Source organism: Betta splendens, chromosome 14, assembly GCF_900634795.4.
Source record: "Betta splendens chromosome 14, fBetSpl5.4, whole genome shotgun sequence".
Lineage (NCBI taxonomy): Eukaryota > Metazoa > Chordata > Actinopteri > Anabantiformes > Osphronemidae > Betta > Betta splendens.
Window position 1 is genome coordinate 5,370,933 of NC_040894.2, and position 22,157 is coordinate 5,393,089.

Here is a 22,157-nt window from a genome sequence, read left to right on the forward strand (position 1 = left end):
CCCATGGAATGTTGTTGTCAAACTCAAAGAGTTTCCTGCACTTTGTTTTTACATGTATATGTTAAACAGGAAAGTAAATATTGCACTTTACAGAATATGTTTGCTGAGTGAAGGATACAGATACATAGATTCCTACTTTTCACTACTTTAAAAGATTTTTATTGAATAACAAAGTTCTGCCTGTGTTTGAGTGGTGGATGCTTTGATCTATTAAAACGCCTCACGATAGTCTGAAAAACTCAAATTAGAATCAATCACCAATCCATCAGTGAGATTACAACAAGTAAACAAGATGTGATTAATGGGAATGATGTTTTGTAACAAACAGGAAAACAAGTAGATAAAAAAAAGTTGGTTTATGTTTTCTCCTGACGGTCAAGTGACTCATTTGAGATGCTTGGAAATGTAAACACAGCAGAAAAGAATTAATTGGTATTTTTTTTCTATCAGTCTGCAGGCACTATTATTACACAATAAAAATATATAATTACTTATGGAATTTTCAATTACTGCAAAAATGCAGTACAGTTATGGGAAACATTGTTCACTTGAAATCCACATTCATCTCCAATTTAGAATCAAGTGCAGCCTGTGAATGAAAAAAAAATAAAATAAAATAAAGAGAGGCTTCACTCTATATAAATAGTAACATTTTAGAAAACTCACCAATTCCCTTTTTGCTTCTTCTATTTTCACCTGAGCCAGTGATGGACTCTGTTACAGTCAAGAAAAGAAAGCAAATTTAGTCAAGATGGTTTTGAGAAATGTGAGGATGGGTTGAGTTGGTTTGTGGTCGCTGAGGCTTTCACTAGACAGACGTACTGGGCTTAGGTCCATGTAGGGCTCCAGTTTCTTTTTCAAGGGGATTATTTCTTGTTTCAGCGCGTTGACGTCCTGCAGAGAGAAAAATAAGATGACACACGTTGAACCCTGGAAGCAGACGGTCACCTTTTCATTTCCATGGCAATAACGGTGGCGCATGAGTCTCAATACCTTAGAGAGCTGCACAACAGCCTGGTGGGTGATAGACTTATCCATGTTCCTGGCTACAAGTTGAGCCTGTAGGATTAATAAAATACAAGTGCTAGGTGAGAGGCCTGTCATGTCTGCTGCTACATGCATTTTTAAGCCTCTAAAATTCTTCTCATTGCTAAATAAAGCTTTCCCTTTTGGTAGGTATCGTTATGCCTTTGTGTTTTATTGGTTGGCATCTTCTCTCACTTGTGGCTAAGGACAATAATTTATACATCCTTCAGCTGAATATCAATTTGTCATTAGGACACTGTTGACTCATTCTCCTCCCAGACCAGCCTTTCTACTAAAACTAAATATCTGAGGAAAAACTGAAAAACAATGAGCTATGTATCTTCAACCTGAATGGCAATATAACAGCATTACTGGTTCTGTATTATTATTATTACTACATCGACACATATCACACATACTTCTGCTCTCTCTCGTCGGACTCTCAGCTCTTTTGCCTTTGCCTTCACAAAATCCATGTTGAGTAGCCTCTCCTCCGCTTTAGCACTTTCCACTGCCTGACATTTCACAGTTTTGTTAATGTCCCTGAACACAAAAAAAGACAATGATGACACATGACATAAACAGCAGAAGGTTTGCGTGTACTGTTTTGGCAAGTGGTGACATAAAGCATGCAACAGCAATGTTGGAAAGCATGCAAGTGCATCGTCTTCTACATCCATGGTCTTACTCTTGTAAGTTGCTCCGCAGCACAAGAGTAGCACCGAGTCTCTTCCTGAGGGCTCGGAGTTCACGCTCTAGTTTTCTGTTGGACTTCTCAGCTTCCAGAAGTTCGTTGGTGAGGCTATTCACTGCTGGCATAAAACTACACAAGAAATTAAATCTTAAAAATATTTCGATGCCATTTTATGGGCTTAAAATACAATGACAGCATACCAGCCCAGTGATGTTTCACGCACGCCGAGCACCATTGCATTGTCCACTAATGCAGACAGGTAGTCGGCAGCAGGCTTTGATAAGCTTGCACAGGACAGACCCACACCCTGTACAAGAACATCCTGTAGATGAGCACCTGCATGGACAAAATGTTATTGAGACTGTTTTCAGGACAAGGCCATTGCCCCATATTAACAGAATAATAAAAATATAGAAAGTACTTAATAAAAGCCTCATTAAGGGGCCACTGAACCTGCACGTGCCTACTATGGTTATACCACCAGCATTTGACTCACCCTCTGCCCGATACTCGGAGGTTTTCTGTTTGATGTCCTCAATCAAGAGAGCGGTGTCTCTGCAGCGGGCTTCGCTGCTCTGAGCTATCTGATACAGAACATCCACGGTCCTCATGTTGACTTCAAACTGCGGCACCGGCTGATCTGCAAACACTGCGCTGAGCCAGCTGTTCACCTGAGGAGCGGGGGGAAACTAGCATGAAGCAACGAGCATCAACAGCTGCAACGTCTTTTAGCAAAACAATGGACATTACCTTCTTAATCTTCTCACACATGATGAAGCGCCGCGGAAGCAAACAAACCCAAATAGGCTTGTTCAGCTCCAAAATAAAACGACACCAATGTTTACTCAATTTCTAAACACGTTTCCCGCCCCTACATTTATTCTGATAACTTCCTGGTTAGTAGCCAATGAAAACTCGGCGTAAGGTTCACGTCTATGTTTGAATGTTTACATTTATAAATACAATTAAAACAAAATTTAGATATTGAGTAAGATACATATAAACAACGCGGTAAATACTAAGTGTAGTGTATTATCAATGTTTATCCAACAACATAAAAAGAGTATCCGGTTTAAGATTTACAGACAACTTTCAGGTCAAGATAGTTAAGGTAGCTGTATAGCTGTTGGTGGTGCTGCTTACGTGTGGCTCACGATTGTATTAAGGTATCATATTTACAGTGAAAAGTACATAGTAGAGTAGTAGAGTAGAATAAGATAAACTACACGTACTGGGTTTTTTTTAAATGTACACATTTATTTCAAGCTATTTTGGTTACAGATTGTTCATAAGTATTAAATCAAAATAAATGCTGTAGACTATTGGCTTGTGTACACAAATGTCTCTGCTTATGTTTCAGACTGATTGCGATAATATATTTAAAAAAATAAAACATTCCCAGACAACCGTAAGCAAAAAAGGAAACCAAGCAGACAAATGCGGAAGTACACCAGCGTTACTATCTCGCGTGGTAGACTACTCACTGATCTTCGAGGTATTGAAAACCAGCCGCCAAACTTCGAAGCATTTCGTTTTGGAAACGCTGCAAAAATGGCGTCCAAACAGAAGTTAATAAAACGCCAACAGAACAAGCTAAATACCACGAAGTTAAACATTACGTTTGAGCCTTCTAGTATAGACTCCACATTGGTTGAAGAGAAGCTGTTTGGTCAAGTAGAGGACGAGGCCAGCGACGACGGACCCGTGGTGTTTATCTGCGGAAAGTGCAAACTGCCAGTGGGAGACTCGATGTCCTGGGATGGAAGTGAAGACGGACTCAACCAGATAAGACTTAAGCGTGAGTCCGCAGATAAAGTAGTAAAGAAATAAAATATTCAACTAGACGTAATGGAAGCTGTTGGTTGGTAGCATGGTTATACTTCACTACAGTAGGTTGATGGTGTGTGTTGCTTTCAGGTGTCACAGAAAACGTCGTCGTTGGAAAAGAGAATCGACTCTACGAAGCAGATCAAAAGTCCGCCTGGTATGTCAGTGAGTGGCTGCAGCTACAGCTCATCCTTTACTATTAGGCTCAAGATTCAAAAACTTTATTACACCCAGAGGGAACACACACTCGCATCTAATTACTAGCTAAAGTTTTATTATACATGTTATTGCCCAGATGAAGATCAACCCTTACAGACAGTGGAGGAGTTGTACAGGCCGATGGCCAGCGGGAGGAAGGATCTCCGGTGTTGTTCTGTGGAGCACCTAATACTGATCAGCCTCCTCTGTCCAGCCAGCACACTGTGTAGGGGGTAGCAGAGCAATAGCAGAGTCACCAGAGAACTTCTGGAGATGACAGGACTCTGAGTTGTACCTGAAGTCTGAGGTGTACAGGGTGAAGCGGGAGGGAGACAGGACTTTCCCCTGGAGGTGGATGAGCCCTGTGGGTGGTGTTTGTTTATGGGCCCAACCTGGAATCTGTTAAAGAAGGGATTAAGTTCGTTGACTTCTCGGCCACCTGGCTGCTGGACTTGTAGCCAGTGACGGTCCTCATGCCCCTCCACACTTTCCTGGTGTTGTTGTTCTGAAGTCTGTGTTCCAGGTTCCTCCTGTAAGCCTCCTTCCCCTCCTTGATTTTGAGTGACAGCTCTCTCTGGACACTACTAGCCGCCTCCCTGTCTCCGGACCCGAATGCTTTCTTCTTTTCATTCAGGGTGGCTTTGATGTCACAAGTGACCCATGGCTTATTGTTAGGAAAGCAGCAAAAAGTTGGTTGTATATTCCAACTTCTTTTAATGTTGGTACAGGACTCCTTAATGTTGGTGAAGCCAATGCTCCATTGATGAATCTACTGCTTCCTTTTTATTTGTGTGATCCTTGAATTCGTCTTTTTTGGTGCCACTCAGGCTGAACCTCACTCTTTCTTTCCCCATTTACCTCCACAGTCTAATCATGGATGTCTTCTGTCGAGGCTGCCAAACCGTGCTGGGCATGGTGTATGTATCCACCCCAAAAAACATGGACCACAAGCGATTTGCGTTCTGTTTCAACGTAGCGGACATTGACAGGTATGTTCACAGTCTGAAACGGGAAATATGTTGTGATAACAACTAGTTCCCCCGTTGCCGCACCTCCCACATCTTTGCAATATGGCATTAGGTTCAACCGTATGTGCAGACTTATAGCATTGCTGTACCTGCAGTGAGCGTCCCAGCCTTAAACGGTGAATGTTTTTCAGCTATGTACTTGGCTCAGCGAGCCAGATGTTGGCAGCAGAGGGCCCCAAAGAGCAGCCGGTCACGCTGGAGTACCGAGGCGTTGTTCAACAGCAGCTGTCAGAGGTAAATTATTGCCACTGCTTCTCTTTGTTTGCTGATCTGATGTTGCCCTGCTCTGAGACGAGGTGTTTCATCTGCTGCACAGTGAGTCCGCTTCAGATCGCGTCCAGTGTGTAGCCGTCCAAGCACATGTTGAGTTTCATCCTTTTAAACTGTTTTGATGTGTAAAAATATTTGGAATAAATGAAATGCCAGCTCCAGCAGGAGCACATGCTCTCTCTGTTTATCCTGCTGACTGTAAACTTCTCTTTGCTTACAGGCAGTTTGTTATTGATTGTCTATGCACTTGTACTAATGATGACATCAACTTGGTTCTGGGAAGCTCTTGCTGCTGTGACGGGTAGACTGTTGTATCAGACATTACCTCATCACTTCACGCTGCCCCCTGTGAATACATGTGGTATTCTTCCTATTCTAGTTAGATTAAAGCATTTGCCTTTGGAGTCATGTTGAATGTTGGTATTTACAGTTAATGCATTTCTACATATGCATTTAATAATTTTTCCTTTTAAATGTCTTTCTGTTTTGCTGAGGCTCAATAGACTTAGTAATATAAAAATGTAGAGGATATCGACATTTCTAACAGGAGCGCTGTAGGAATTGGCAAAGTTATTCTGAATAATCCTTTGTTTAAAACACATCTTATAATAGTACAAACTGTCCAGTAGGTGGCGATGGCAGGCAGGAGTACCTGCCAGTCCTCCCACAGTCTGGCACCGGGGACAATAGCAGCGCTTGGAAGCATGTTGAGGAATCTTTTGTTGGAAGGAAAACATGTTTTGCTCATGAAGTGTCTTTGTCAGTGAGGCCGAACGCACAACTGCTATTCGGCCCTCGACTGTGGCCTGCGAACTGCTGCAGGTGACATCTGGGCCTGTGCGCTGAGATGTTATCTAAGCAACGATACCCTTAAACAGGTTCTACTGCCTGACAGAACAGAAGGCAATAACAGCTACACGTGAGCAACAAAGCGCTGCATGTGCCTTCAAGTCCTCACGTACATTCGTACATATGCGTGAGTTCACACCAGCTGCCTTGGCATTATTGTGTCTGCGACTTGTTCAGTCACTTTGGGTGAATTATTGCCTCCTCTCACCCGCTCTACATTTATGACCCATAAAACAAATACACGTCTGACTTAATCAGTCTTTGAGTTTATCTCACACAATGAAGCCAGTGTCACTGCTTTAATAATGATTCTATAGTGTGCGGTGGAGACGGCTGCCTCAGGGCACTGTTTAATGAAATGAGTTCCCTTTGGTTAATATAGGTTACTACTTAAATCCACCGTCGCCGACCTTGTTTGTTCTCAGTGGGATTTGGCTGGAGATGAATCTGGCTGTGGTTGCACACTTAATTAATTGTATGCGGTTTCATAGCCACAGTTTATTGTTAGCTGTGCTGTAACAAGTTTATAATAACCTTTGGGTGATTCGAGTACAACCAGTGCTGTCGGCGTCTGCTGATATACGGCTTTTATTTCAGGCCTCTGCCGTCATTTTAATGCCACATGATCAGTATTCCTATTGATTTTTAGAAAAGGAAAACTCAGCAGTCATTTCTGCAGGTGTTTAAATTATTTGTTGACCAAGTTCCACCCTTTCATTGTGAAGCTTTGCTCTTTTGCTTACCTTTTTATTGGGTTTTGTTTGGTTGAGGCTATTTTAGAACTTTATCGAGGAAAAAAAACCCTTCTTAATTCTGCAACTTTCCTCTCAGGACCCCACCCGTGTCCTACATTCGTTCCTCTGTCCTTAGCTATTCTGTCCTGTATGATCCGATGCCACCACAGTTAATGTATTCTGTCTGTCTGTCTGTCTGTCTGTCTGTCTGTCTGACTCGTAGACACTTGTTTGGGTGTTTCATCTTATACCCTCACTGACCTGCCTCACCCCTCCCCTCCCCTTCCCGGCCACCTCCCCTCTGGCTTTGTCACTCTCCCTCACTGTCGCTGTTCCCCCTTTTTCCAATTATCTTCCACTCCTCCCTCCTTTCTTCTCCACTGCCTCCTGCTGTTCCCCTCTTTCCCCACCTGTCCAATTCTCTCCTTCGCTTCCTCCCTTTGCTGACTCGCATCCACGCATTCCCATGCGCTCATATTAAATTTTCTTCCACTCTGCCTCTACTGTTCATCTCCACACCTCCCACCTGCACCTCCTGATATTGTACCTGTTCTCGTCCACTCTTGCCAGATGAAGATGTTCGTTTTGTCCATGGCAAAAACGATGGAGAAGATCGAAGCGACGCTTCGGGAGGAATGTGATGACGTGTGACAGTGATGGATGTCAACTTGCTGGCTGGTGTTCAGTCCAGGTGTTCAACGTGAGGATTTAATATTATCCCTCCTCCTTTTACATTACAGTTCCCTCGTTTCAGTTCCATCCCAACGACCTTCTTCCAGTGCCTCGCTTTGTCCTAGCTTCACCTTGTGCACGAACACCTAGACTCTCGCGCACACGCAGCTCCCTCTCCGCTATGTCCTGATTACCGATGGCGAAACAAAGACTGCCGGCACATGTGATCAATCATGTTGTCAGCTGCGCCGCTGTGGTTCACGGCACCTTCTCGCTTGTGCCTGGGCAGAGTGAATCTGGGCTGAGAGCAGAATGTTTATTCGTGCAGGATTTCATCAAGCATGCTGCATACTCAGCACAATGTGTATCGATCAGGCTGTTTTCTGTGCTCTTTGTTCTGTTCTCAAGCCTTCACTGAACAGCAAATTATCTTAAAATACCAACAAACCCTTCAGAATGAAATGTGTCACAGTGAAATTATTAAATAATTATTCAATTAATAATTTACTTTATATTTAAAACAGTATTTCATTATTGACTCATCGTTTGTTCACAGTTGCCTATTTTTGTTTTGTGACTAATAAAATATTCCCCTCTTTCCATAGACTACTCTAGAAATGAGTTGTTTTAGTATTGTCAGTTTTACATCAGCATTAAAAACAGTCAATAACAGCTTTAAATTCAGGATAATGTTTGTAAATGTCTCTGTTTCTTGGAATATGTGTTTGCGATTGTACTACTCCCACCCCTGTTTTCTCGAATAATCTGGTCCTTTAAGAGATCAACTGCAAGTTTGAGCTTTCTGGAGTTGCGGACGTATTAACGGGGTTGTTTATTTACCAGCTGACCCTAAATGTGCCTGGCAACACCTTCGATCAAGGCGGGAAAGCTGCTACACGCTGTAGCGCTTGCCCTCCCTCACCCACGAGGTTTCATCAGCCTCACAGCACAACAACAGCTAGCAACGGCCAACCAGCACGCTGTATCCAAGGGCAGGTTGCGATGGCAACTGGGAGCACGTGCTATGCTGGGCGCCTGTTGCTACCGCGTCACCGCGTTCACCACCGGAGGAACAGCCAGCCATCGCGCTGGTCGGCGTGCCTGTCAACAAACACCACCCCGTCCCCCCCACCCCTGCTCACACTCAGACGCTTACGCAGGGGAGGGGTCCTGAATGAAGACCCCCACCCTAATCTCTGTGTGATGTTGTGATGTTTTTCTCTCGGCTAGCCCCACCCTCTCCCTCCCCCTTCTCTCTGGTTCTCCCCTCCCTCAGATGCTCGGGGAAAAAAAATCAAAACAACAACAAACAAGCAGCGTGTTTGTTGTTTGTGGTGGTGGGTGTTGTTGTCTTTATCGGTCCTCTCTCGCCTCCGCACATGCTGCAGCGGGCAGGTGGTGCAAGCCAATCAGCTGGCCTGTTGATTGTCCAGATGCGGCTGTTGCGCCCCGCTCCATCTCACTTCGGGGGAATATGTCCCGGTTGTTAACAGCCAGCTTTTTAATTTCAGAAGGAAAATCTACGCATTAAGCCGTCGCGACTGAGTGAATGAGATGCTTAGGCTGTTTTATACATAGACGTGCTGTTGCTGGATGCGTTGCACTACTAAGTGCAATTATTGCACGACTTTCACCTCACTCACCCCTTAAGCTTTAACCAATCGTTACCACCCAAACCAAAGCCGACACACAAACCCGCGCGCGCACGCATGTCAGCGCGTCTACACACATTCTACAAGCACTCAGGGACAAAGGATGAATAATGCAGAGGTAGTGTCTGAGTGAAAGTCGCCTCCCCTCTTTCCCTCCTTTTCACCTTCCCTAAGCAATAAGGAAGCAATGTTGCCATGGAGGCAATGAAGCCTCGGCTCGCTGTCAGCCAATTACAGCCGTCCCTGAGTGAAACAGTGGACCAATGGCGGCTCGGACTGTTGTTGCTGTTGCCACAGACACGAGCATCCTATTGGCTGAAGCCTGCTCTTTGATTGAATTTTTGATCTTGTTTTTGAGGGGAGAAAATATCTCAAGGAGTGCCACCTGTGTGCCAACTTGCTAAATATTTTTCTCTGAAACGCAATGGATTATTTGTGAGCGGATGTTTCTGTTTTCTGAGCATAAAAGCATCCGAATGTTGGCGCGGTCTGTGATTCTGTAGTAAAGTGAGCAGTGTGTCTTTTGTACAGTGGATAGATTCAGAGGTGTCTTTGTCCCGTTGTAAAATAAAAATGACGGCCTGCTTCATTTCACTCATTCGTCTGTGTAATTGCGTTCATGTTCTGTTATCCACTGGTGGAGGAACCACACCCCACCAGTTGCTCATGGTTTATGACCAATTCCCAGTTTAGCACTTAAATTGTTTTCTTTAAATCTTGTCTGCTGTCCAGCGTTTATTACCAGTGGTTTATTGAACTGGTTTATGGGGGGTTTCTTTATGTTTATGTGTTTTTTTGTTCAAGTGTTTGTATTATGCTTTGGTGCAAATAGCATTAAACTTATGTTATATTTTGTAATATAATCTATTATAATAAAAGCAAAACTTTGTTTTGATCTTTTTTTCTTTTCACTACCTTTTCTCGTGCAGTTGGTTGTTTGACATACGCTTGAACAAAATCTCCTTTGAGATCTAAAGTCATTAGAAAAGTCTAGCCTCATCCTCGTCTCTGAATCGCTCAGACTAGACAGAAGGTCAATTAGTAAACCTGCTCATCTGGAGGTTAGATTTCCCAGATTAACCTCAGGAACCAGTCACAATAGGTAAACCTGGGGTCGCGAACACTTATGACATTTAGCATCAATTTCATATTATTTATTTAAAGCATGTCTTTAATTGACAGTCTTGTCATTAATCTCCTAATCACCTTCATCTGTGAGTGATCGAGTAGGACGGACGGCCTGTCAGTGACGCGTCTGATGGTGTAACCTAAATCCCCTATGAGTGCTCAAAGCCTCCTACTTCATTAGAAACATCTGCTTGTTTATTTACGCCCACGTCTCTGTGCAGCGTCTGCCAGGTAGTCTCTCACTTCCCTCCACCTGTCCTCCGCATGTGTGAGAGCTGCTGAGGAAGGCAGTGCAGGCTGAAGCAGGGCGCTCGGGTCGTCTGCGTGTCGCCCGTCACTGTTTAGCAGGTTAACTGTGTGTTTGCCCCATCGTGGGCTTGGCCCATTGCTACTGACACCCTGGTGTGAATAGTTTTGTGCGTGGAGTCGGGGGCTGAAAACAGGATTAGTGTCATCAGGATCTAAGCCTGAACAGATTGACAGTAATAAAGTCCGAGACACTAACTGGTCAATTTGGTCTCACATTAAAAGTGTGTAAGTTAACAACAGTTAATAATCTTTAAACATTTATTTTATCAACATTCAAATAAACATTATCATGTAAAAGGCATTTAAAGGTGCGCTGAGATCTATGATGTTACTTTAAGTAAATAATTTTTGATTTTAAGTCCTTTTCAAAATTTTGATTGCTGGTAATTTAAATTTTTTTTATATTCAGATTATTTTGACTAATGTGACTACTTTCTTAAATGCTATTATTTAAAACAATTCTGGACTAAGTTGAGTTCTTTTAAAAATTTCTGAGTCTTTTAAACAAGTCTGTGGAAATAAAAAGTCCTAGAAGTCCCAGAACCTTGACTCAAGTACTCCAGCGCTACACCATCACTTGGGTTTCAGGCGTTATTTTGTGTCTTCACTTCCAAAACTGAGCCATTTTTATGCTTTTGTGGTTTAAATGCCCCCAGCTCTGACAACAGAAATACCATCACTTATATTACGCAGCGACCCCTGAGCCCGACATGAGCCCGTATCGTAATCCACCCGTGGTGCTACCTGTCCCTGCCTTGTAGTCACTATCCTTTCTCTCGGGGCCGTAGTTAAGCTGTAGCATTCGTGGTCACGACTTGTTTGTCTCTTCGGACCGCATGGGGATTTTGACTAACTGTCCGCCTGTCTTTGATAAACAAAAGGCTCCTACTGTAATGCATTTTAGAGGCACTCTTGCCCCTCGGCTTTTATCGGCTTAGCCACACCGATTTAATCCAGCCTCCCTGTTTGTGTTGGTCCCTCAATGTGTGTGTTTGTCTCAGAGCTCTGCCGATCCCCCTTCTTTGTCTCGTCAGGGCAGTGTCACCCAAAGAGGTTTACGATGGGGACAGAGGAGCCACAGCTGAGCAGATTAGTGTCTAGTGTGTGTGTGTGTGTGTGTGTGTGTGTGTGTGTGTGTGTGTGTGTGTGTGTAACAGTGCGAAAGATCCTTCAGCTGTTGCGAGGGTGTGTTTTTCTTTCTGTTCCACCACAGCTGACCTGTGGGAACGTATACGGCCTGTGAAACTAGTGGAGGTTGTAAAGGCAGCGTGGGCCTTTTCATAGCAGAGCAGCTGTTCTTCATTAAAAGTTCCAGTGCTTTAGGGATCGATTACACCTCATGAATTAAAAAGCATAGTGGCTTCTGTAGATTATTGTAGAATTACTCTGGCAATTATAGTAATTTAGCTGCATTAGCTTGATATAACTAATAAAAGTGTATATGATGTAGTTGGAATAACAGGCAGACACGTAACTAATATAGTATAAATATTTAAAATACTTTATACAGCATAAAAATCTCTTGACACTCAAACAAAACCGTCCAATAAGAAAATCTTACAAAAGACCCCCCCTCGAGTCCGTATCAATCTCAGTATCAACCAGAGAAGAAGGTACAAAGACGTCATTTCAAAAGTCGACGGTACAGTTCGGTTGGTGGAACATTGCATGCAACATGTCGTCCGGACAGGAAGAGAGGTCCCGCGGTGATTTGGATGGGAGCTAAGACGTGACGCGTCGGAAGCCGCTGCTGGTTACGTCGGGCGGCAGAAACACAAGCGTCGCACTGGTATTTACAAGCACAATTATTCACACTCTTGGCAAATACTCGTCATTGCAGTTTACACTTAAGACTATTGCACGAACTACAGCATTAAGACAAAAAGAAGGTGTATTTATGGGTGGTACGGTCTTATTGGTCCTCTTGGCCGCTGGCGAGGTTGATCAGTTTCATAAGGCCTTTATGCTGTTCCGTCATCTTTTCTTGACTTCAGCAGGCAGTGAGTTTCCCTGTGGGTCGAAGCCTTGTATAAAAAGTTATAACTGTGAAAGTAGGAGTACGACTTTACTCCGGCTACCTACTGTACGCGTGCGTGTCGGTTCTAATGGCACTAAGGCTCAGACACTGTGTCACAGTCCACAGCTGTTCAACGCCGACGGATGAATAATGCAGTGAGGTAAGAGATGCTGAACACCGTTGTTACTACAGGTTTTGGTTTCAAGAATAGTGCAGTGAGCTTCTTCATCCAGGCAGCGTTGAGGGTACAGTGCCTGCTGGCTGGAAGTCAGTGGGTCTGAAGAGTTTTCACACAGACAAAACACTTAGAACATGTAATCAGGGTCAGGGGAAGGTTGGGGCCTGTTAGCTGGTGTGAATCAGTCTGTGGCTCAATTAATAACCAGTTACAGTAATATTACAAGAGCTCCTTAACTCAGTTTATAATACAGTGTTGTCTATGTATACATGTGCGCACACAAAGCCCATATTACATGATGTCCCAGGTCCACGCTGGAATTAGGACATGACGAGGTTGAGTCATTGCAAAGGGATGAGTTTCAAATCTCATCTCCTCAATGTCGCCGCTTCTTATTATGTAACAAGAGAGGAAGTCTTTTATACTCCCGCTCAAATGCCTTTTAAGTCTGTCTAGAAAAGTGGCTCAGTTGCAATAAAGGGACAGTTCTCAGTTCAGAAGGCCACGCTGGAAGACCTCTCCGACACGTACGAAGTGCTCAGAGGGGCCTCGAGCTCAGTGTGTGGTTGGGTCGGTCGCTTTCTGTCCTGTGCCCATCAGCAGAGGGTCTTGAGTGCACCTGACGCACACAGGAGCGTCTGCATGGGGTAGGGAGGCGGCGAAACCACTTCCTCCACCACCTGCTCCGGCCGGAAGGTGAACGGCTGCAGCTGCACCTTCTTCTTGAGGATCTGTCCGATTCCCATAGAGGGGAACTTGCTGCGGTGCGTGGGGCTGTCGGGGTCGCTGCTGCTGCTGTTGGACGGGGGACTGAAAGCCGACGTGGGTTTCAGGGGACTGAAAGCGGATTTGGGGGGGCTGAAAGCGGAGCTGCCGGGGCTCCCCACGGTGCTGGGGGGGCTGCCGCTGGTGTCGGACGAGCCGCACCATTCCGAGGACAGGCTCTTCTTGGGCTGCGGGTTCACGATGAGCACCGGGGGGCTGGGGATGGTGGCCTTTTTCAGGTAAGAGGAGTCGGGCTGGAAGGCCGAGACGTGGCGGGGCGGGGACAGCGTCCCGTTGGTCAGCTTGTACCAGGGCGACGCCGGGGTGTCTTCCATCTGCTCCGCTTTGGAAAGGGACCCGAAGGAGTGCATGCCGATGGGCGACGGCGCCGGCGGCGCCGGAATGTTGTGCTCGGGGCTTGTGTTGACTTGCGGGAGGGTGGCCAGGCGCCTCCGCTGCTGCGGCGTGTTGGGGAACAGAGGGTGGATCTCCAGGTACTCCATGGAGGAGGAGGCCACGGTGCCCGGCGGGGCCAGGGGGGAGTTACGATGCCCAACAGCTAGGGCACGCAGGAGACCTGGGGCAGAAACCAAGAAGCCTTGATGTTTGGTAACTGACGTCTGTCAAGGCACAAATATGAATGTGCAGCTGTTTGAAATACTTTGGCTCAGTGCCGTAAGTTACACCATTCTGTTTTGTCAGTGACAGAACGTGTGACAATAACCTGATGATTTTCACCTTGTCTATCCTGACATGCTTATCTGACCCTAAGTCAGTTTAATAACCACTAACTGTTGCATTATGTATGTATAGTGTAAAACATTTATGGTCAGAACACTTTTTTGCCCTACAATTGACTTGCAACCTGTCCAGGATGGTTCCTCCCAGGTGGATGAACAGACAAACAATGGGTGGATGGATGGATGGATGGATGGATGGATGGATGGATGGATGGATGGATACACAGTTGGATGGATGGATGGATGGATGGATGGATGGATGGATGGATGGATACACAGATGGATGGATGGATGGATGGATGGATGGATGGATGGATGGATGGATGGATGGATGGATGGATGGATGGATGGGTGGATGGATGGATACACAGATGGATGGATGGATGGATGGATGGATGGATGGATGGATGGATGGATGGATGGATGGATGGATGGATGGATGGATACACAGATGGATGGATGGATGGATACACAGATGGATGGATGGATGGATGGATGGATGGATGGATGGATGGATGGATGGATGGATGGATACACAGATGGATGGATGGATGGATACACAGATGGATGGATGGATGGATGGATGGATACACAGATGGATGGATGGATGGATGGATGGATGGATGGATGGATGGATGGATGGATGGATGGATGGATGGAGGACTGGGGGACTATGTATGTGTGAATCAGGCTTGCATGCTCAGTCAACCTACCCTGTATGAATGAAATAGAACCAAAAACACACGCTGGTAAAAATAGTGCATCTTCCATCATTACAGATGTATCCGCTTGTGCTGCGCTCCACACGGACTCTCACCTGTCTTGTGCTTCTTCTCCTTGCTGGGCCCCTTGCTCACGGCCAGGTACACGGGCGTCTGCTTGGGCGGGATGGTGAGCTTGTCCACGTGTTTCCTCCACTGGGTCTGGAAGTACTCGTCTTTTTGCTTCTCCCCCTTCTTTTTCTCCTGGAACTGCATCTCCTGCGAAGCACAGACATGGGCGTTGGACGAACCTGTAGCCAATACAGCGCATACAGTATTATCACCTCGGCTCCGATCCTCACCCTGTATTCTTTGGACAGCCTCTTCATTTTCTTGTTGAGCAGGAAGTAGACGGCCAGCGTGTGACAGGCGCAGTTGGTGAGGACGGCGCTCAGCACCTCGCTGTGCTTGTAGCCCATTTTCTCCGTCATGTGCAGCAGCACCGTGTGGTTTATTTCCTCAATGTGGATCCTTAATACGGAGAGAAGGAGCAAAGCAAAGACTTGAAGACAACTTTAATGTGATTTTCCTCTTAAAGCGTTCAAACGTGAGCGTGGGTGTACCTGTTGAGGTACGGCGCCCCTGTGTTCTTGTTGGCCAGCTGCAGCCAGGAGTCGGCCATCACCTGATGGATGTTGGGCCGCTTGTTGGGATCTGGCTCCAGGAGCTTCTTCAGAAGGCAGATGGCGGCTGAGGGAGACACAGAGGGCCAGAACGTTCATTCACCTGCTGCCACTGAGGCTTCAAACATGCTATTACGCACGATAGTGTCTGGTGATTTACGAGCTGGAAACTGAGTTATTAGTCTTAAGTGCATGCTCACAAACTCCTCCTCCCCCCATCATTCCATTAAGGGCACTTGTTACGACATACTGTCACTGTCACATATATCTGTCACTTCCCTGACTGATTTATGGTTTCTGGACAGTTAAACTCCTCATTTGCATCTTAAGTTGTGTTGTATAAGTGTTGTGGTACGCAGGGGAGGAGCCCTTCCAGTCAAAAACACAGCGTTGTTCTTTTGAATCTCTTTATATGTTTATTTCACAGGAAGGCCTTGCCCATTTAAATTAAATAATTAGTTAGTAAACCAAACATTTTTGTGGGCAACCTCTAATTAAATCTTTACCTGGAAGCGTCACATAACATATGACCTGACAGGACTCATTATCATTTCATACGAACAAGTGTTTGTATGAACTTCAGCAGAAATCCATTTGCTGTTAGGTAACTTCCAGGGAATTTTGAATTGATGCTAATGAATCGTTAGCAGTTACTATTGTTCAATGAGACAGTGAGAGTTTTCAGTATGTTTGCTGTTCTTCACCCGCCCTGTGTTCACGGCTGGAGCAGTTTTCCCCTCAGGCAACAGGTAGACATAATTGTGCTTCTGTCGGCTGCCAAGAACTCTTTGTCGTAGGTGTGGACACGCACCAATGCGCTGGTAAACTCAGCGACCTGACTGTCGGTTTTAACTTTAGATCTTTAAAAAAAATCTCCAAATGAAAAAATTCTGAGGAAGCTGAGGATTTTTCCGTATCCGCACGAGGTTAATTTGGTTAAAGTATTCAAATTTTGCACTTTAAATTGGTTTGATATTTTGTTCAACACATCATGTTATGAAATGGTTTTAGACAATACACACACACACACTCATATTTACACAGATATAGATTGTTTGCTCACCTGTGGAGAGCGAGGGAGGCAGAGGGTTCATCTCCTTGTCCACCATCTTCTGATGCAGCGCTCGGAGACTGAAGGGCTCCACCGTGAACGGGAGCGTCCCCGTCAGCATCGCGTACATGTTCACACCACTGCAGGGGGCGAAACACACACTTCAGCTGCCTCCACGGCTCAACTGACGGAATACACGCGTTAGACTTTGCAACAGCTGCGCACTCACATGGACCAGACGTCCACTTTGGGCCCGTACTTCTTCCTGGACAGCAGCTCCGGGGCGGCGTAGGCCGGACTCCCACACTGGGTGCTGAACGGGTCCGAGTATCCCAAGATCCCAGCGCAGTTGCTGAGGCCGAAGTCTGGAAGTCAGAGCGGGTGGAGTGAGTGTCGCTTCTTGGTTTATTACTGCTCAGCCATTAAACAAATCACCTCATTACGGCATTACACAGACAAACAGAAGCAGATTAACACTGTGGTGAGAACTCGTAAGGGCTTTAACGGAACATTTAATTGCTTTTAGACCTCACCACATGTGGCCACCATGACACTCTACCCCGACCTAAACTACGTTAGAACTGTATTACCTGCTATTAAAACCTGCTATTTTCTCATTACCGGCTTCAATAATTCAATAATAAGTGACATGAGAAAACTACAAATGTTACCTATGAGTTTAATGTTGTCCTGCTCATCCAGCAGCAGGTTTTCTATCTTCAAATCCCTTCAAGAGAAAGAGAGAACAAAGAGAAGTCAGCACCAGAGTTTACATTAAATAACTTATCCACCGCATTGTCATCATACAATGCACAAGCACGAAAGGTCAACGGGAACTCACCCCCCACACCGGCGTATGTACCGAACCCTCCCAATGTGGGTCACACTGGCTGATTTTTAGCCCCCCCACCCCCTCAATCGTAACAATCCTGTTACACAGTTATCTACACAGGCCGTCACACAATGAGAGAATGCTGGTTCCCAGGCTTTGAGCAACAAAGAATGAATTGTTCCCTGGAAGAGCTTGGTGAAATTTATATCTGAAATTTCATTTGAAGCTGCAGATTATGTTTTACTTCTATAATAAATTGAAAATGTTACTGTAGGATGTAAGTTTATTTGTGATATGGGTTTTTTTTGGGGGGGGGGGCTCCCCGGGGAACCTTTAATCATCTCACCGCACTTGTTGAGCAGACAAATCTAGTTATTTGTGGATTAAAAGTAATGTGCACGGTAAGGCCTTAACCCACACTTTGAGAAAGAGGATCATGTCTGACTCAAAGATCTTAACCCAAAAACAGCTCCAAGCACCCTCAGCTATGCATTGATAACATTTATAAGGATTTTGATTCCAAATGAAGCCGCCTGTGTGTACCTGTGCACCACGCCGGCCCTGTGCAGGTGCTCCACCGCCAGCACCAACTGCCGGATGTACTTCTGCGTCTCCCGCTCGTCCAGCCGCTTCTTGTCGTAGATGCGGTTCATGAGGTTGCCGCCGGGACACAGCTCCATCACCAGGTAGTAGCTGTTCTCCGTCTCCAGGATGTCCAGCAGCTGCGTGATGTTGGGGTGGCGGATCATCTGCTGGATCTGGCCCTCGCGCCGCAGGTTCTTGGTCACGTACGAGTCCTTCTTGGCCTTCCGCTTGTCGATCACCTTCACCGCCACCTGGGGACGAGGAGAGCGTGTCATTCTGGACCAAGCAGCTGGGGGAGAGGGGGGGGGGGTGAAAAACCCGACACTTGGTCCGTCACAGCTGCTGCCAGTGTGGGGGTGTGAATGAACCACCGTAAAGCAAATGTTTGGCCGCGGCGACAAATGGCAGCAGCGGATGTGAGGCCGCGCTGGTTCAGGCGAGCAGATGCCGCGACGTGTTCCTTTTTTCAGCCTGAATCGCCCGCGCCGTCACCCGACGCCTGCGTTTGTGGCACCGGAGAAGGAACGAGGACGGCCCCCTCGTAAAAACGCAGCGCGCCCTTATCTCAATGACGAACACTCGCTGGTGATTACATTCAGTAATATGTCCACCCGGTCCGTTTGCGCCGATGCCCGTGTCTCCTTGCGTCCTGTCTAGACTGAGTTCAAGAGCATGACTGCCATCCACAGCAAATCATCCCAAGGAGAGCCCACAGACATGGAAAGGCATGACCGGTGAGACGAATCACCATATCCATTATGAAATGACACGGGCCATAAAGGTGGTGTGTGCGGCCCTTTCTTCCGCCCTTCAGCTCGTCTTTCTCCTTTCATGTCTAAAAGCTTTTTACGGGTGCTAATTAAACCTGGAGCCGTGTGTGTGCGCACACTGAGCCACAGTAGTAATAGATGGGTTGTGTTTACGACGGGCAGCGTGGAGGCAGAGGGGGGGATGTATGGGAGGGGGTGGGGTGGGGCACTGTATTTACAGTAGGCTGCTCTATATGACAGGGGGGGGGGGGCTCATAGGGGGAGGGGTGCAGCAGGGCCAGGGGGCTTCTGGGGGATTCAGTTGTTTATCAGGCAGCCCTCAGACAGAAACCGGGGGGGGGTTGTAGAGGGGGAAAGTGGGTTACAGACATCAAAAACAAACACATATGACCCCGCCGGCCCCCTGACCATGACAGCACATCCCACCTCCTGTCACTTTTGTCCCCCCTGCCTCCAAACACACGCTGGCCGTTCTCAGGCCCACACTGACTTTCTAGTAACGCTAGCTGGGCTTTTGGGAGCCGTGTGTTTCCTCCCCCCCCCCCCCCCCCCCCCCCCCCCCGCTGACTACTGTTTGCTTGAATAAACCCACTGGCCTCCGCTGCCTCCCGGAGCCCGGCGGTGCCTGTATTCCACTGAATGAGAGAGAGAGAGAGAGCGAGCGAGCGAGAAAGAGAGCATGTGATGCGCGTCGGTTGTGCGATTGCCTGCGTTTGCATCATCCCCAACAAAGAGAGCGATAGAGGGAACGAGGGATGAGGAGCGGAGGCGCTGCTGGTTTACCTCTCAGCATCAGAGGGGTGTGTATGAGGAGGGGGGGGCTCACAATGAGCTAACCTTCAATATGTTAAAAAAACACATGTATTTTCCTACTCCTACACTATTAGACATGGGGGTACATGCAGAAACACGGGGGGTGGGGGGGGGACCGGGGCACTTGTTTTTCCAATATGCAAATGCACTGGCTGCTCCTCCAGAAGAGCCTGCGGAGACAAAGGCAACCAGTGGCCAATGGTTGCCCACATCAAAGCCCTGCGCTGGCAGAATCGTAATGAGTCTCAAGCCCATTTATCAACGACGGCATTTCATATGCGAGCAGGCAGCTCGCGCGCCCATTGGTCGGCCAATTTGCCCGTGCGTGCCTATCGCAGGCTCGCGCGCCCACAGCGGTGCGATCACCAGCAGCGGCAGACAAAGCGCGCAGCCCAGCGGCACATGGGCAGCAACGCGGCAGCTCTTTGTGTCCGTCACAAACAGCGAGCAGTGAATATGACTGGGGGACACGTGTGGTGTAAATAACCGAGTGGCATCAGCTTATTAGCGAAGTTAAGGATGGGGACTTTGTCTGAGGAAGTGACACGTTATTAGGACTAAGGCTGACACTCCACCGACCATCACGTATGACGATCATCATGTGCGGCTGATAGAAAAAAAACACGCTGGGCTGACGAGCAGGCGCGCGCCAGCTGACGCTTCAGAGAACTGCAATTCAAAACCACATAAGACGGCATTCCAATAGCGACGAAGTAGTTCCCCTTAAAAACAACTGTGTTTTTTACCTTTAAAAGTTGCTTAAGAGTTTAAAAATATCATTAGCGCCACATAATGATTTTACATTATCGAATTATAATCAGACGGGCAAAACGCGAAGCACGCCACTTTAGAAAACCCCGTTGATTCCCGCAGTGCGCTCACCTTCTCTCCGGTCAGCGCGTGCAGACCTTCCCTAACTTTGGCGAACGAGCCTTCTCCCAGCTTCCTCCCGATCAGGTAGTTCCCGACCCGCTTGGTGTGGTAAAAGTTCTTGAGGATGTCCGCCGCGGGGCTGCTCAGGGACCCCGGGAGGACGTTGTCGTTCCGGGCGCCGTTGGGGGTCCTGCCCTCGTGCGACCCGCTGCCGCCGTCCGCTAACACGTCGCCGTCCGCAACCGGCATCGCCGCTGCCTTGCCAAGTGGCCACTTTTCGACGGGGCAGGGAACCGCGCAGCTCGCCTCTCGCCCACCGCGCAGGCAGGCGTTAAACGCTCAAAGTCCGCGCGCGTCTCCGCCCTGGCAACAAACTGCGTGGAGCGGAGCTCGCGCCAGTTGCGGTCAGCGGCGTCCGAGCCTTGATTGGCGTTAACAGCCTAGACTGCGATGACACGCTAAACGCCGGACTCACTCGTGGAAATGCAATAACTGACGCAACCTGCGCCGATGCGCCTCAGTCAGAGTCTCTTCTCAAATCCCGCACCTCCTGAGCGGCGTGTGCGCCAGGCAGCGTGTTTTCCAGTTTGCAGTGACTTTCCCGGTCATGTGGGTGGGCGTTTCTTAGCGTGTGGGTGAAACACACACACACACAGACACACACACACGGCCCCTCACGCTGGTGGCGACGCTCAACCCAATCAGCGTAAGCGGGCGGAGCGCATGTGAGAAAGAGGGGGACGGCTCCGCCCGGTACCGCTTCCCTGCCGTTTCGCGTGGTGCGCTCTAAGTGTTCATGGCTATGAACAAAGAGCGCGGTTGTTGAGAGAAGACACAGACAGCAACACAACCACTGCTAATATATAGAGGGGGTTTTAATCCGTGTTGCACGTTTCAGGTGTCTCTGCAGTGTAGACGTTTCCGTGCGCGAAGCACCCGAATGCGCTGCCACGCGCTTTGCACAAGACTGCACTGTCTCTTAATTGCACAATTTCTTAGCAGCACGTTTATAGGAACAGAGACCTCATATATAAGAGCATTGTGTGTAAGAAGTAATCTCTTTCGACATTTAGCTATTGGCGTCGTTCCTGCGTTGATGATTGGTGCCGAACTTGGACCTGTGCCAACAAATCAAGTTGTAGAACCATGCACAACACAAAGGAATATTCTTTTCGCTCGTGGTTGCTCACTGACCTAATTAACACGGTGTTCATCAATCAAAAGAGGACACCTGCAGGGAGGAGCAACAGTTTGGTTGATTTTTTCTTACTGTATATGGCTTCCACTCTGACCTAATATAGCTATATTATTCTATATGATACCTAATCGCAGATTCTACCTTCAAGAGCTAAATAAATAAAACACCTGACAAATATTATGAAACCCAATAAAGTAGACCTACAGTACAGTAACCAATGTGAAGCCATGTTATGAATTTTTTCAGAGAAACAGCCTGGTGGTGTCATCTATGTGTATATACACGCGTGGTCTGTTGGGTTTATATTTCCCAGGGGGTGAGAAAAAGAATAGCTGTATCTACCTATAGTGCCTGCTGGACAATGCTTTCTAGACACTGAACCAGACACCGAGACATGGAACCAAAAGTATAAGTACACCGCCGCCTATTGGGAATATTTTGTACTACAAGAGCCAGTCTCGTTATTGCAATTTTTACAGCAAGTAAAATATATAGCCTGTTTTAGAGATTTTTACATTTCTATTAAAAGCCAATGATTCTTCAACGGGGTCTTGTAATCAGTGT

The 22,157-nt window shown here is 46.9% G+C and overlaps 3 protein-coding genes across 4 annotated transcripts; 1 reads left to right on the forward strand and 2 right to left on the reverse strand.

Annotated features, from left to right (window-relative positions):
- Positions 1-136: 136 nt before the first annotated feature.
- Positions 137-2,631, reverse strand: haus1 (HAUS augmin-like complex, subunit 1). The gene is made up of 9 exons (XM_029173911.3): positions 2,471-2,631; positions 2,217-2,391; positions 1,921-2,056; positions 1,715-1,849; positions 1,446-1,569; positions 994-1,059; positions 823-894; positions 667-714; positions 137-589 (listed from the first exon to the last, which is right to left on the reverse strand). The coding sequence occupies exons 1-9, from the start codon at positions 2,489-2,491 to the stop codon at positions 545-547; spliced, it is 822 nt and encodes a 273-aa protein (XP_029029744.1). The 5' UTR covers positions 2,492-2,631; the 3' UTR covers positions 137-544.
- A 492-nt stretch (positions 2,632-3,123) lies between these two features.
- On the forward strand, positions 3,124-7,900 carry mis18a (MIS18 kinetochore protein A). Of its 2 annotated transcripts, none has more exons than XM_029173914.3 (5): positions 3,124-3,518; positions 3,638-3,704; positions 4,612-4,734; positions 4,905-5,007; positions 5,090-7,187. In XM_029173914.3, the coding sequence occupies exons 1-5, from the start codon at positions 3,158-3,160 to the stop codon at positions 5,090-5,092; spliced, it is 657 nt and encodes a 218-aa protein (XP_029029747.1). In that variant the 5' UTR covers positions 3,124-3,157; the 3' UTR covers positions 5,093-7,187. The 2 variants fall into 2 exon arrangements, with proteins under 2 accessions (XP_029029747.1, XP_029029746.1); XM_029173913.3 differs by lacking the exon at positions 5,090-7,187 and adding an exon at positions 7,197-7,900 and having other exon boundaries at positions 3,141-3,518.
- Positions 7,901-11,865: 3,965 nt separating this feature from the next.
- On the reverse strand, positions 11,866-21,020 carry hunk (hormonally up-regulated Neu-associated kinase). Its single transcript, XM_029174241.3, has 9 exons — positions 20,405-21,020; positions 17,898-18,190; positions 17,194-17,249; positions 16,752-16,887; positions 16,535-16,662; positions 15,412-15,538; positions 15,151-15,319; positions 14,905-15,067; positions 11,866-13,924 (listed from the first exon to the last, which is right to left on the reverse strand). The coding sequence occupies exons 1-9, from the start codon at positions 20,642-20,644 to the stop codon at positions 13,179-13,181; spliced, it is 2,058 nt and encodes a 685-aa protein (XP_029030074.1). The 5' UTR covers positions 20,645-21,020; the 3' UTR covers positions 11,866-13,178.
- Between the last annotated feature and the right edge of the window lie 1,137 nt (positions 21,021-22,157).